This window comes from Marmota monax, unplaced genomic scaffold (genome assembly GCF_021218885.2).
Source record: "Marmota monax isolate L192 unplaced genomic scaffold, Marmota_monax_Labrador192_F-V1.1 WCK01_AAM20220418_F8-fsc00073, whole genome shotgun sequence".
In the NCBI taxonomy this organism is placed as follows: Eukaryota; Metazoa; Chordata; class Mammalia; order Rodentia; family Sciuridae; genus Marmota; species Marmota monax.
In genome coordinates, this window is record NW_026692846.1 from 1461981 (window position 1) to 1475471 (window position 13491).

Below are 13491 nucleotides of genomic sequence, written 5' to 3' on the forward strand. Positions count from 1 at the left end.
TTGCTGTCACGCATGTGGGGATGTGCCAGTTAGGTCTGCGGTTACCTTCGCCCCATCCAGGAGACCCCGGAGTTTGCACACACTGCAAGGCTGAGGGCCGCAGGCACTCTGGTGCTGGACCTGGGGGCCCAGCAGTCACTGGAGTGGAGAGAGCAAGGGTGAGGACCACTGGGCAACCAAGTGCTCAGGAGAAAAGGACAGAGGCTGAAGGCCAGGCAACAGACAGGCAGCATCTCTAGCACAGCTGTAATGGCCTGCCCTGTCCCAGATGTGGGAAGACTGGTACTTAGTGGCTTTGGCACCTGCAGCCCTGTCCCTGGCCAGGGTACCTGCAGGGTTCTGGTCTCAGGTCTGGCCATATCACCTGCTAGAGCTGGGTCCTGGCCCAGAGAAAGAGGCCATGCTCCCAGAAAGGCGTTCCCACAGTGACTGAGCTCCAAGCCCCAGTTTCTCTGCCCCCACCCCATGTCACCAGACTGGTGAGGTGTTCCCTAGGGTGACCAGGTCTTTTCCCCAGCAAGCGCCTAGCCACCTGAACTCTTCCAGAAAGGGAAGTGAGGCCTAGAGGGGGCAGGTGCAGGTCTCTGGCCCTGTGTGAGGACTGCCCACTGCAGCACCCTCTTCTGATGTCTGGAGGCCTGGGGAGCCACCCCAGAGTCCCTCCCCAGGGGCATCAGCCTCTGGGGGCTCGGCTCAGGTACAGTGGTCCTCCTCCCCAGGTGTTCCATTCTTGGCAGGAGGTAACCCTAGGGAGGTGGAAACGCGGCAAGCTGCACGAGGCTCAGCTATCTACTACATCTCCTTTTACCTGCTGCAGCAAGAGCTGCTCTCTGCATGTCAGGTCCCTTCATATGGAGGTGGAGTTGTGCGTCCTTGGAGCCATGGCGTGCACCAAGGCCTGGACACCAGAGGCTGCCGAGAAGCCAGGCTTGAGGGAAGAGTGCAAGAGGTTGCTGCTAACAGGCTCCCTAGCCCCTCAGGAGGCTAGAGCTGGAGGATAGCAAGTTCAAGACCAGCCTCGGCAATGTAGCAATATCGTGCCTCAAAAAATAAGAAGGGCTGGAGGTGTAGCTCAGTGGTCGAGTGCTTGCCTGGCATGCACAAGGTGCTGGATGCAGCTCTCACACTCACACATGCGTACACAAATGCACGCGAGGCTCTGGGGCTTCATGTGGGTAGAAGGCCTTTGTGTGCGTAGCCAGGCCCCTCTGAGGGGTGAAGGGCCAGGCTTTTGCCTGGGGAGCTGTGTGACACAATTCAGAGCCTTCAGGGACCCAGTTCTACAGCCAGATCCCAGGCTGGGGGGACGCAGGTGCCCAGGCAGAGATGGAGCTCAGAGCTTCTCCAGCCGTCTGCTAAGCCGCTCCGCAGCAGTGTGAAGTCAGAATCGTGAGACTGAAAGTGGGGCCTGCTGGGAGGCACCTAATCACTCCCTGACGCCTGCGTCTGTGCCAAGAGCAGGTCTGCTCCCCACTCAGTCCCCGAGAGCCGGAGTCTTAGGCCTGGTGGGTGCTGGGCAGGTCCTGCTCTGTCTCTCCTGCCTACCCTCCAATCTGTGCACCTCGGACCTCCAGTCTCAGGGTCCTTCCTTTTACCTTCTGTTCCCCCCATGGTGGTGATCACAGGCTGCGGCTGCGTGTAGGGGTTGGACACCTGTGGCCCCTGGGAGGGTCCTGTGTGTGGATGGTCAGGGCTCCTGGGCAGGAGATCTGTGTTTAGACATTGTCCCGGAGTCCGGCAATGCCCCTGCTCTTCCACAGCCAGGTGTGGTCCCAGCCACATGTGGGAGTCCTGAGGAGCATAGGCCTGTGTGAAATGGCAAGGGGCCAGGCCGGTCTGGACACAGGCTGGCCGTGCCTCTTCAGGGGGGGCCTCTTCATTCTCAATACTTTCCCTAATGTGGCTTTAAAACAGACTCAACTTTTGGGATGCAAGGCTGGTTCAATATACGGAAATCAATAAATGCTATTCACCACATCAATAGACTTAAAAATAAGAACCATATGATCATCTCGATAGATGCGGAAAAGGCATTCAACAAAGTACAGCATCCCTTTATGTTCAAAACTCTAGAAAAACTAGGGATAACAGGAACATACCTCAATATTGTAAAAGCAATCTATGCTAAGCCTCAGGCTAGCATCATTCTGAATGGAGAAAAACTAAAGGCATTCCCTCTAAAATCTGGAACAAGACAGGGATGCCCTCTCTCTCCACTTCTGTTCAACATAGTTCTCGAAACACTGGCCAGAGCAATTAGACAGACGAAAGAAATTAAAGGCATAAAAATAGGAAAAGAAGAACTTAAATTATCACTATTTGCAGATGATATGATTCTATACCTAGCAGACCCAAAAGGCTCTCCAAAGAAACTATTAGAGCTAATAAATGAATTCAGCAAAGTGGCAGGATATAAAATCAACACGCATAAATCAAAGGCATTCCTGTATATCAGCGACAAATCCTCTGAAATGGAAATGAGGACAACCACTCCATTCACAATATCTTCAAAAAAAATAAAATACTTGGGAATCAACCTAACAAAAGAGGTGAAAGACTTATACAATGAAAACTACAGAACCCTAAAGAGAGAAATAGAAGAAGATCTTAGAAGATGGAAAAATATACCCTGTTTATGGATAGGCAGAACTAACATCATCAAAATGGCGATATTACCAAAAGTTCTCTATAGGTTTAATGCAATGCCAATCAAAATCCCAACGGCATTTCTTGTAGAAATAGAGAAAGCAATCATGAAATTCATATGGAAAAATAAAAGACCCAGAATAGCAAAAACAATGCTAAGCAGGAAGTGTGAATCAGGCGGTATATCGATACCAGACTTCAAACTATACTACAGAGCAATAGTAACAAAAACAGCATGGTACTGGTACCAAAACAGGCTGGTGGACCAATGGTACAGAATAGAGGACACAGAAACCAATCCACAAAACTACAACTATCTTATATTTGATAAAGGGGCTAAAAGCATGCAATGGAGGAAGGATAGCATCTTCAACAAATGGTGCTGGGAAAACTGGAAATCCATATGCAACAAAATGAAACTGAATCCCTTTCTCTCGCCATGCACAAAAGTGAATTCAAAATGGATCAAGGAGCTTGATATCAAATCAGAGACACGCCGTCTGATAGAAGAAAAAGTTGGCTACGATCTACAGTCGGTGGGGTCGGGCTCCAAATTCCTCAATAGGACACCCATAGCACAAAAGTTAATAACTAGAATCAACAAATGGGACTTACTCAAACTAAAAAGTTTTTTCTCAGCAAAAGAAACAATAAGAGAGGTAAATAGGGAGCCTACACCCTGGGAACAAATCTTTACTCCTTACACTTCAGATAGAGCCCTAATATCCAGAGTATACAAAGAACTCAAAAAATTAGACAATAAGAGAACAAACAACCCAATCAACAAATGGGCCAAGGACCTGAACAGACACTTCTCAGAGGAGGACATACAGTCAATCAACAAGTACATGAAAAAATGCTCACCATCTCTAGCTGTCAGAGAAATGCAAATCAAAACCACCCTAAGATACCATCTCACTCCAGTAAGATTGGCAGCCATTATGAAGTCAAACAACAACAAGTGCTGGCGAGGATGTGGGGAAAAGGGTACACTTGTACATTGCTGGTGGGACTGCAGATTGGTGCAGCCAATTTGGAAAGCAGTATGGAGATTTCTTGGAAAGCTGGGAATGGAGCCACCATTTGACCCAGCTATTCCCCTTCTTGGTCTATTCCCTAAAGACCTAAAAAGAGCATGCTACAGGGACACTGCTACATCGATGTTCATAGCAGCACAATTCACAATAGCAAGACTGTGGAACCAACCTAGATGCCCTTCAATAGACGAATGGATAAAAAAAATGTGGCATTTATACACAATGGAGTATTACTCTGCATTAAAAAATGACAAAATCATAGAATTTGCAGGGAAATGGATGGCATTAGAGCAGATTATGCTAAGTGAAGCTAGCCAATCCCTAAAAAACAAATGCCAAATGTCTTCTTTGATATAAGGAGAGTAACTAAGATCAGAGTAGGGACGAAGAGCAGGAGAAGAAGATTAACATTTAACAGGGATGAGAGGTGGGAGGGAAAGGGAGAGAGAAGGGAAATTGCATGGAAATGGAAGGAGACCCTCAGGGTTATACAGTGGAGGGGGTAGAGAGAGAGGAGGGGAGGGGAGGGGAGAGGGGGGGAGGGGGGAGGGTGGAGGATGGGAAAGGCAGCGGAGCACAACAGACACTAGTATGGCAATATGTAAATCAATGGATGTGTAAAAAATAAAAAAAATAAAAACAAACAAACAAAAAAAAAAAACCAGACTCAACTTTAAACCCTAGTCTTGAGGAGCCTGAATCTACACTGCAGGGCCAGGAGTCCACGTCCTAGTTGGCCGGGAGTCCAGCCCAGGCTGCAGCGTTCCAGTCTGGCTTCTGCAGTCTGGACAAGGTCCCAACACGTGCTCCTCGTGCTGGACCATGCCTCCTTGAATCCTGTAGTCAGGCTTTATTCATGGCTCCTAGACACAGCCAGACACAGGGTTGGTGTCCAGAGAGGGTAACAATCCCCAGGCCCTAATCCTTAGGACCCACAGATGCTGCCTCAAGTGGCACGTGGCACTCGGCAGGCACAATGGAGAGGAGGATCTGAGATGAGGTTGCTCTGGGTGATACAGGTGGACCCTGAACATGTCATGGGGGCTCTGGAGGGAGTCAGAGGGGTCTGCTGCAGAGGATATGGAGCCCTGGAGCCAGAACCTTGATTTCACGTGTCTGGCCTTCAGTGTGGAGTGTGGACTTGTGTTGTTTTTAGTCAGTGGTAATTTGCTACAGTGGCCATGGCCCTGATGGTGGTATGGGGTCCAGCCCCACCTCGCCACTCTAGATGGCTGGATGAGAGAGGGTGGCCCCTCCCAGAGCCTCTGGTGTCCTGTTCTCTGTCCTCAGGACTGACGTCCTGGGTTGGCTACAACAGGACCTTGGGAGGGATTGCAGACACACTGGCCAAGAGAGCCCGAGCTGGCTGGGTCATGAAGGACACTCCAGGTTTATTCTCAGGCTGGAGATGGGGTAGGGGAGACACTGGACAGAGCGCCAGGCCAGGGCCTAAGTGGTGGGAGAGGGCAAGTCTTCAGGCCCCCGTTGCCCAAAGGTTGGTGAGGAGGCTGAGCAGGAGGGCTGTACCCACATTTTGGGGACATCCTAGGGGGCCACCTGCCCTGCCACCCTGGGGATGGCCAGCTCCACCACTCTGGGGATGTCCAGGCCTGCTGCCCTGGGGATGGCCAGTTCCACTATCTTGGGGGCTGCCTGCCTTGCCTCCCTGGGGATGGCCAGCCCCACCACTCCGGGGATGTCCAGGCCTGCTGCCCTGGGGATGGCCAGCCCCACCGCCCTGGGGATGGCCAGTTCCACTGTCTTGGGGGCTGTCTGCCTCCCCTTCCTGGGGATGGCCAGCTCCGCCATCTTGGGAGCTGCCTGCCCTGCCTCCCTTGGGATGGCCAGCTCCACCGTCCTGTGGGCTGCCTGCCCTGCCACCCAGAGGATCCAGGATTTGGGGCCTCTGCCAGGGTGGGACATTGCACAGGGTGGACTGGCAGCAGGTCTTGGTCATCTGGGTTCCATGTACTGTCTTGGTAATAGGCTGGCACGTGTCCACACACCACATGGAGTAGGTGGTCAGGAAACCTGAGTCTGGGGGAAGGTGGAGAACAGGTGTTGAAGTAGGGGCACAGAGGTGGGCTCCTGCCCTTGGGGCCCCCAAGTGTGTGCCAGCTGCATCCACTCACCTGTGTTTCCATGGGTGATCAGCGTGATGCAGGAGGCGTGGCTAGGGCAGCTCTGCATCTGGGTGCAGTTCTCGCCTCTGTGCAGGGACTGGCAGGAGTAGCACTGCAGGCGCTCTGTGGGCGTGGCCTGCTCAGCAGGGCAGGGTCTGCAGGGCCTTCTCAAGCAAGCCCCATCCACCCTTCCCATGAGCTGCTCCCAGGGCCTACCCTGGGGGCCCCTTGCTGGAGGTTCTTGAAGGATGAGCCAGGATGAGGCATGGGGACAGCAGGGTGACCTTTCTGTGCCTCCATTGGTTACCTGCTCAGTGGCAGGGCCCCAGGCCCCCGGCCCCTGCCATTGGCCTTGAGGGCTTGGAGGTGCATCTGAGAACTCTGGGCAGGCAGCCTGGCACTTGAAGGCTGCAGGACAGAGAGCAGCCTGGGGCAGGCGAGGCCTCCTGGTGCGGGGCAGGCCATTCTCTCTGCTCCACCCTCAGGGCGGAGGTGAGGACAGAGGCCCCCTCCAGCCAGGCAGGGGGGCAGGGCCCTGGGCCGGGTGGTGAAGGGTACCTGTGCCAGGGGCCACATTGGCCTCCTCGTCCTCCTCATCCTCATCATCATAACCGTAGCTGTCCGGCCCCAAGTCCGTGTCATCAGCATCTTCCTCCTGTGCCTGTCCACACCCTGGCCGTGCAGGGACGCCTCTAAACCTCAGCCACCCAGGTACAGAGGACATACACTCGAGTGGAGTGCCCCCACCCCTGTCCACCCTTTTCGCCACGGCTTGTCTGGTTCACAGAAGAGGAAACAGACCAGAAGTGAGCAGGGTCCCCAAAGCCCTGTAGCACTGGGGAAGAGGGGAACCTGGTCCCAGCTGGGGCCATGATTCTGGGGGCCCAGGACAGCCTTACCCACCTCCTTCTAGCCTGGGGACACCAGCCTCACCCCTCCTTCCCCCAAACCCATGCCTTGTCCCCAGACTGGGGGCCCATGGGGGTCCCAGGGCCAGGACTACACCACCCCCTCATGCCCGCACCTGATTGCCCGCACAGCAGCAGGGCCAGGAGGACAGCCCTGAGCACCTCCATCCTGCTGGGCGCTGCTGGATGCACTCTGCTGGTCTTCACTCAGGGCCTGGATCTGCGGTAAGTGGGACGAAGGGCATTGCCGGGGCTTCCGTGGCCCCCACCAGCTCCAGCTTCAAACAATGGGCCTTACGCTGTTTGAAGGCACCATGCCAAGGACATTGCTTTCCTCCAGGACCTCTGGGGCTGGAGGGGAAGGGGAAGTCACTGTGTCAGTCTTGGGGCATCCTGTCCACCTGTGCTGCACCTGCAGAATGTGAGTGCAGCCTCAGGAGCCTCCTGGCCCCGCCATGGCTCCTGGGCCCTGGAGCCTCAGCTTTGCCATGCAGCCTGGGGCAGTGCCTGTCTGTCCCTTCCTCCTAGGGACCCTGGCCACACAGCCACAGGGGCTTGGGTGTCAGGCACCTCCACCCTAGTGGGCATCCCGCTTGGGGTGTCAGAGTGCTCAGGTGAGAACGCGACCGGTGTCCTCCAGCTTGGCCCCCTTCCCACCACCTTGCCTGTGCGCTGGCTGGGACCAGGGCCTCCGCTGTCCCTGTCCTCAGGCCTTTGCCCTCACTGTTCCTCTGCCTGGAATGCTGTTCCTGCTGTGCCCACGTGGCTGTGCCTGCCTCAGTGTCCCTGCTCACGTGTCCCCTCCCTAGATAGCCTTTGCCAGCCACCCCGTCTCAGCCCCATTCTTTCTGGGTGTCCTGCCATGGTGAGGCTGTTCAAGGCAAGTCCCCTGGTCTCCTTGCGCCTGAGCTACAGCTGGCTGGGGAGGACAAGGGGTCTCTTTGGGACTGCTGGGACACACCTTCCTTGGCCTTCTGCTGGGGCAGCCACCAGCCCCAGCCTCCCTGTGGGTGTCCCCACGCCTCTGGGGAGGTGCAGACTGCAGCATTGGGGCTTCCCCTTTCCTGAGGGGGCAGAGGCAGGTGCTGGACAGGAGCCCAGTAGGGGTCCAGCCCCCCACCTCCAGCAGCTTCCTGTAGGCACTGTGGTCTGGGCAGGCAGGATTGGATTCCAGGGAGGCCCTGTTAGTGAGCCAGGGCCCCCCACCTGCCACCCTCCATGGGCCCAGGCCAGCTGAGCAGCCTCCTCCTGAGCCCAGCTCCTCCTTGGCCATCCCAGGCCTAGGCTAGAGCTCTTGAGTATTGCGGAGGGAAGACAGAAACATTGGACTCGCTAAAATGAGCCTTGGTTGTTTGATCCTCCACAACTCTAGGGGGCAGTGGTGTGGCCAGCTCTCTTTCCCGTAAGGACCTAGGCTGCAAGGACACACCCTCCTGGTTCTGGAGTGCATACCCCTGTGTGCCCAGCACACACTGTTCCCCCTGCCCCGACCAGGAGAGGCTGTGGGTCTGGCTCAGGGCTTATGGGAGCTGACCCCTGGCCAGGCCAGGGCCTATGACCAATGATGGTGACATGGCCCCCTGCCGTGACGCCTCCATGGCAGACTCCTGGCCCCCCAGCACTGCCCCCCAGTCTGAAGGTGGAAATGGCCAGTTCAGTGTGTGCGGAGCCCAGCTCACCTCCACCAGGCTTCCCTCAAGCTCCCCAGGGCAGGGCCCCTGAGGCTCTCGGGACCAGGGCTGAGGGCTTGTGGCCCTGAGGATGGTTCCTGCAGAACCTCTGACCCCTCCCAGCCCACACTTACCCCTTGGCCATACCCACGCCCCAAAGTGCCCTCAGGGACAGCCGGTCACCCAGCCCCCTACCTGCAGACTCCTGTGCCTCTGGGCCCTGACCTTGCCTGTGCTCCCTGGCTTGGTGGGGCTGGCCCCTGTGGCCACTGATCTTGGGTCCCTCCCCACGTGGGGCCCACGTGGGTCACACTGCCCCTTCTGGCAACAGCAGTCCTGGGCTGAGAGCTCCATGCTGGTTGTGGACAGGGGGCATTCAGCTATCACCCTCCTTCCAGCCGGAGATGGTGAGGTGGGGTGCAGAGGGCAGGTCAGTGCTGGCGTTATGCTGAGGGGTGCTGTGGGCCCTGCAGTTCTTGGGGGATGTATGGCGTGACCTGGGCACCATGGCACCCATGCTGGCCTCTGGGGAGTATCAGACTCCTCTTCGGGGAAGGTGTTAGGAAGGTGTTCCAGAGAAGGCCACCATGGAGCTGGGGTGGGGCCAACAGTGCCACCAGGGCATGGGGCTGGTGTTGTGTTGGGAGAGGGACCTTTGCACAGAAGTGGGCTTCACATATGCCAGCCCTTGTGCCTGTGTCCCTGCTCTGGGCTCCCTCCACCCTCTGTAACTGACCTTCTCCCCTTCTGGCAGAGGCTAGACCCTCCTTCCCTGGGTGGGCAGGGACAGGGTGAACCCTCAGAAATGAGTGGTGGACACAGCTAGTAAGGCGCAGGCTCCTTTCCTCCCTGGAACGAGCACTCCGGAAGCAGCTGTGGGTGGGAGGACCAAGGACTCATTCCTTCACCCCACCCATACCCAGGAGCCCACGAGGGGACACATCACAGTCTCTGAGAACCTTGGTATTCCCATCCTGGACGTGCACCTTCTTCTCTTGTCCTCCTTCAGCTGCCACTTCTCCCTCCATATGGTCCCATGCCCAGGAGCCCTCAGGGTCCATTAGACACCCTTGGCGACCTGGAGACTCTTCCTTCAGCCCTGACCCCCACAGTGGAGGTGGCTAATACCCATCTGTGGTTGGCACAGCAGGCTGCAAAGTCCTTCACAGGCCTTGGTCAGTGCTGGCCCAGTCCCTGCTCTGCCCTCTCAGCAGTAGCTCAGCCCATCCTCCCTGAGAAGGCCCGTCCTCAGGCTTGAGGGCCCAAGGCTCGGCCTTCTCTACTCCCACTGCTGTGTGGGGTACTGATGTCTCCCCTGGGAAATGACGAGCCAGGTAGACTTTGTGCGTGTCATTTATTTTATCTCAGTCGACATTCATCCCCCTCACCTGACAGATAGGAGAGACTCGAAACATAATTATGCCGGTTCTCTTGTCCTAATTCAGAAAAGCAGGAAGTGGATAGGTGAGGGGCTCCTCGAGCGTCCACAGAAGCCTGGCCCCTGCCTGCCCAAGCTCACAGCCAGCAGGAGGCGGCACGGGGCGACTCCCAAGTCCCTGGAAGGCAAGGAGCGGATGTGCAGAGCCTGGCCCTGCCTCCGCAAGGTGGCATATGATGTGCATTGGCTGCAGGGCCACCAGCTGCTGCAGAACCCAAAGTAAGGGGCCCAGTGAGCAGGAGCCCCTTGCCCACCATGGGTGGTCCCCAGCCTTGGTCACACAAAACCCCATGGCAGTGTCTGCACATCATAGAGGGTGGGAAGCTGGGTGGGCATGGCCACAAGGGCTCCTGGCAGGTTGAGAAACCTCAGGTAGTTTCCCCTGGGGAGGGTAGGAGAGGAGGCACCACCCCTGCAGGAGGAGGCAAGAGGGTGTGGGGTTCCTGCTCTGCACCCAGTGGTGAGGGAGCTGCCCATCCTCACCAAGCGCTTGTGTTGGAGTCTTAGATAACCATGGGAAGGGCAGCCTCGTCGAACCAAGAGGAGCTAGTCCTGCTGCTCCTTCAGGGTCCAGGATCTGGGGTGGGAGACGGGAGGTGGGGCTTGCAGGGCCTGACCTGTGGGCCAGTCCTGGATGGTAAGACTCCCTGGGTCATGCAGGTCAGGACCAGGCTGAAAGCCCTCACCCTGGAGCCATGGGCTTCAGGGGAGCTGCAGCCAGCTGTGGGGGCAGCACTCGGCCCAGCCTTGGGCCCTAGTGTGTGCACCTCGACCCTTGAATACATTCTGGAAGGAAGAGTGGGGAGCCAGAGTATAGGCCTCAGCTGCTATTCCTGGGTGCGGGGGGTGCCTGGCCCAGCCTCACTTCCCTCTCCAGGAGCAGTGGTGGCCACTAGCAGCCCTGTCTCTGCCTCCTTGGAGCTTCCTCAGACTACACAAGCTTCTGCTGTGCCCAGTGGCACTGACTGGTGGAGCTGGCCCTCAGCTGAAGGGCTCGGGGCTCTGCTGCATTCCTGGGCCAGACTTGCTTTCCTGAGCAAACAGAGTTTTGGGAACTTGATACCCACAAGCCTTAGGCAAGTCACATTTAACAGAGTTTCCTGGAGCAAAGGACGATTCGCACTTGGGCAGCCTTCTGAACAGGAACAGGCTCAGAGCTGGGCCACATGTGGGCCTGCAGTGCTATGCACAGAGGAAGGAGGGGGTGCAGACCTCAGCGGCCACAGCTAGGGGCGTGCCTGGAGCTCCTCGAGCCCCAGGCCACACAGCATGGGACTCAGTGCCCAGGTGTGCTTAGGCCATGTGCAGTTTGGGTTAATGCCACAGATGAGGAAGCCCAGGGAGCTACCCCAGCGCAGGTGCCCCCCCCACCTCCATGCACCCTCCAGCTCCCCAGCCAGGACTGTGCCTCCTGGGCCCTACCTGGGGGACAGACTTGGTGACATTTCACTCATGGGACTCGATAGCAATAACAAGGCTACGGGACAGAAGAGGTTGGCCAACAGAGGCCCAGGAGGAGGGCAGAGGGCAAGCATATGGATCCACCCTGTGGTCAGGCACAGCCTCAGCCACTGCCACAGCCATCGGCAGAGGTTGGCGAGTCAAGTCCACACCTGCAGCAGGTACAGAGTCTGTGCATCACTGCCATGGGCCCCCTTCTAACTGTCCTCACCAGATCCCCTAAGCTGGCCTAGGATGCTGCTGTTGCCCCAGAGCAGCCCCAGACCCTGCCACCCTCAGACTGAATGTGGCCAGGGCAAGGCTGACACCTGCAGGCACATTGTGTCCCCTGCTCAGAGCAGGACCCCACCGGACGCTGGACGTTGGGTGGGGGACTCCCCGGGGGAGCAGGTGGCTGTGTGGCTGGGTGTGTTGCCAGTGGGTAAAGGCAGGTTGGGTGGTGTCACTGTGCTCCTGCCCCAGGGAACTGCTGGCCCCCAGAGCCCTGGAACTTCCTCCAGAGCCCTTTCCAAGGAGGCCCTCCTGGGCCAGACAGGAAGGACCTCAGCTGGGTCACAACCCATCAAGGACAAATGGTCCTTGAGCTTGCATATATGAGAGTGAGCTGTGGGAGGGATTGGGCAGGGCCACCCTTAGGGGCAGAACTGGTGCTTGTCCCACCCTGCAGCCCAAAGGCCCAGCCCTCCTAGGCTGGGAGTGGCCAAGAGGAGGGAAGCAGTCCCACTGCCCACCTTCCCGCTGGTGCTGTCCCTCCCTGCTTGGCCAGGGCTCCTCGGCCAGCCGGGCGGCTCTGAGCCCTGCTCCCAGCAGCCCCCACCAGGCTTTAGTGCCTCGTGCCATTGAGGTAGCATCCTGAGGCCTTTGGACCACCTTGTGATCCCTGAGTCCCCTGTGTCCCCGTGGCGGCTGAGCCTGCCAGCTGAGCTGCTGGCCTCCCTGGGCACAGCTGCTGTGTGCCAGCCTGGAAGGGTCTGGTGTCAGGTGCCCCGTTTCTTCCCGCCTTGCCCATGCCACCCTGCTGCTGCTCTCCCCCCAAGGCCTGTTCCTTCTCCTCCATCACAACCCACCTCCCACAATCCACTCCCCAGCCTCCAGGCTCACAGGTGGTACCCTTGGCTGATGGTGGGGCGGACAGAAGGAAAGAGCTCTCTGCTTGTCCCTTCAGATGCCAGCAGCAAGAACACATCAGACTGATGTTCCGGCCCTGTGGATGCGGGAAGCCTCTGCACAGAATCCCACAGCTTGCAAACTGTGCATAGTGCCTTGTGTGTGCATGCGGGGCAGGAGCTGCAAAGGGACTTCAGGTACCCTGGGATGTGCTGAGTCCTCTGCCCCTAGTGGACATGTAACTGCTGCCAAGGCACACAGGGCTCCTGGTTGGTGGGAGCAGAAGAGGAATCGGTTCAAAAGCTTTGGAGCTCAGGCTCCCAGGCTGACTGGGAGGCTGAGAAGCAGGAGACCAGTGGGCCATTCTGGTCCCTCTTCCCATTGGGGTGCTTTGGGGAGCACCTTCACTGTGGGGCTCAGTAGACCAATAACACCTGTGTGTGGCCACTTCCCAGGGCACAGCCACTCAGAGTCCAGGGCCAGACCTGCTTCACTCTCTGGGTCCCTGACCAGCCCCATGCTATTTCCAGGAAGGACGGCATAGGGCTGCACAGTCCCCGCAGAGGAGCATCCAACCGTTGCCCTCAGAACCTGTGAATATGGCCCTATTGGATAAAATCTATATTTGCAAGTGTAATTGAGTCCAGGATTTTGAGCTGTGGTCATCCTGGATCAGGGTAAGTCCTAGATTCAGTAACAGGTGTTCTTATGGAGTGTGAACTCTCCACAGCAGCAGGGGCTGCGGGGTGCCCAGCACCCGAGGTCTGAGGCTGATAGGCGCAGCAGCAATTTTCAGTGGACATCAGCTGTCCCTGTGGCAGAGGAAATCTGGAGCAGGGCTTTGTGCAGGGCTGAGTTTATTAGTCACCAGGAGAAAGGGAACCGAGGGTGCCGACCAGGGCTGAAGGGGAGCAGGCAGGAGGGGAGTACACAGGGAGAGAGACCTGGGGTGACCACAGGGCCATGAGGTGAGCCGGGGAGAGGACCTTGGAGGTAAGGAGGTCAAGGACCTGAGAGCTAGGTGTCAACTGAGTCCACCCGCACTGTGGAGCAGGGTGCCTGCACTGGCTGGGGGTTGGGGTGAAACTGAAGACTCTGGAC

At 57.3% G+C, this 13491-nt stretch overlaps 1 protein-coding gene across 1 annotated transcript; it reads right to left on the bottom strand.

Moving 5' to 3' along the window:
• Positions 1-5054: 5054 nt before the first annotated feature.
• On the bottom strand, positions 5055-6987 carry Gpihbp1 (glycosylphosphatidylinositol anchored high density lipoprotein binding protein 1). Its single transcript, XM_046449049.2, has 4 exons — positions 6831-6987; positions 6365-6478; positions 5816-5929; positions 5055-5720 (listed from the first exon to the last, which is right to left on the bottom strand). The coding sequence occupies exons 1-4, from the start codon at positions 6880-6882 to the stop codon at positions 5158-5160; spliced, it is 843 nt and encodes a 280-aa protein (XP_046305005.1). The 5' UTR covers positions 6883-6987; the 3' UTR covers positions 5055-5157.
• Between the last annotated feature and the right edge of the window lie 6504 nt (positions 6988-13491).

Excerpts from the sequence above, each read along its gene's own strand:
- Gpihbp1 (XM_046449049.2), bottom strand. The coding sequence starts at position 6,882 with ATGGAGGTGCTCAGGGCTGTCCTCCTGGCCCTGCTGCTGTGCGGGCAA. Across the intron at positions 5,930-6,364 it reads CAATGTGGCCCCTGGCACAG|AGCGCCTGCAGTGCTACTCC; the intron begins GTACCCTTCACC and ends CCACGCCCACAG. Across the intron at positions 5,721-5,815 it reads GATCACCCATGGAAACACAG|ACTCAGGTTTCCTGACCACC; the intron begins GTGAGTGGATGC and ends ACCTTCCCCCAG.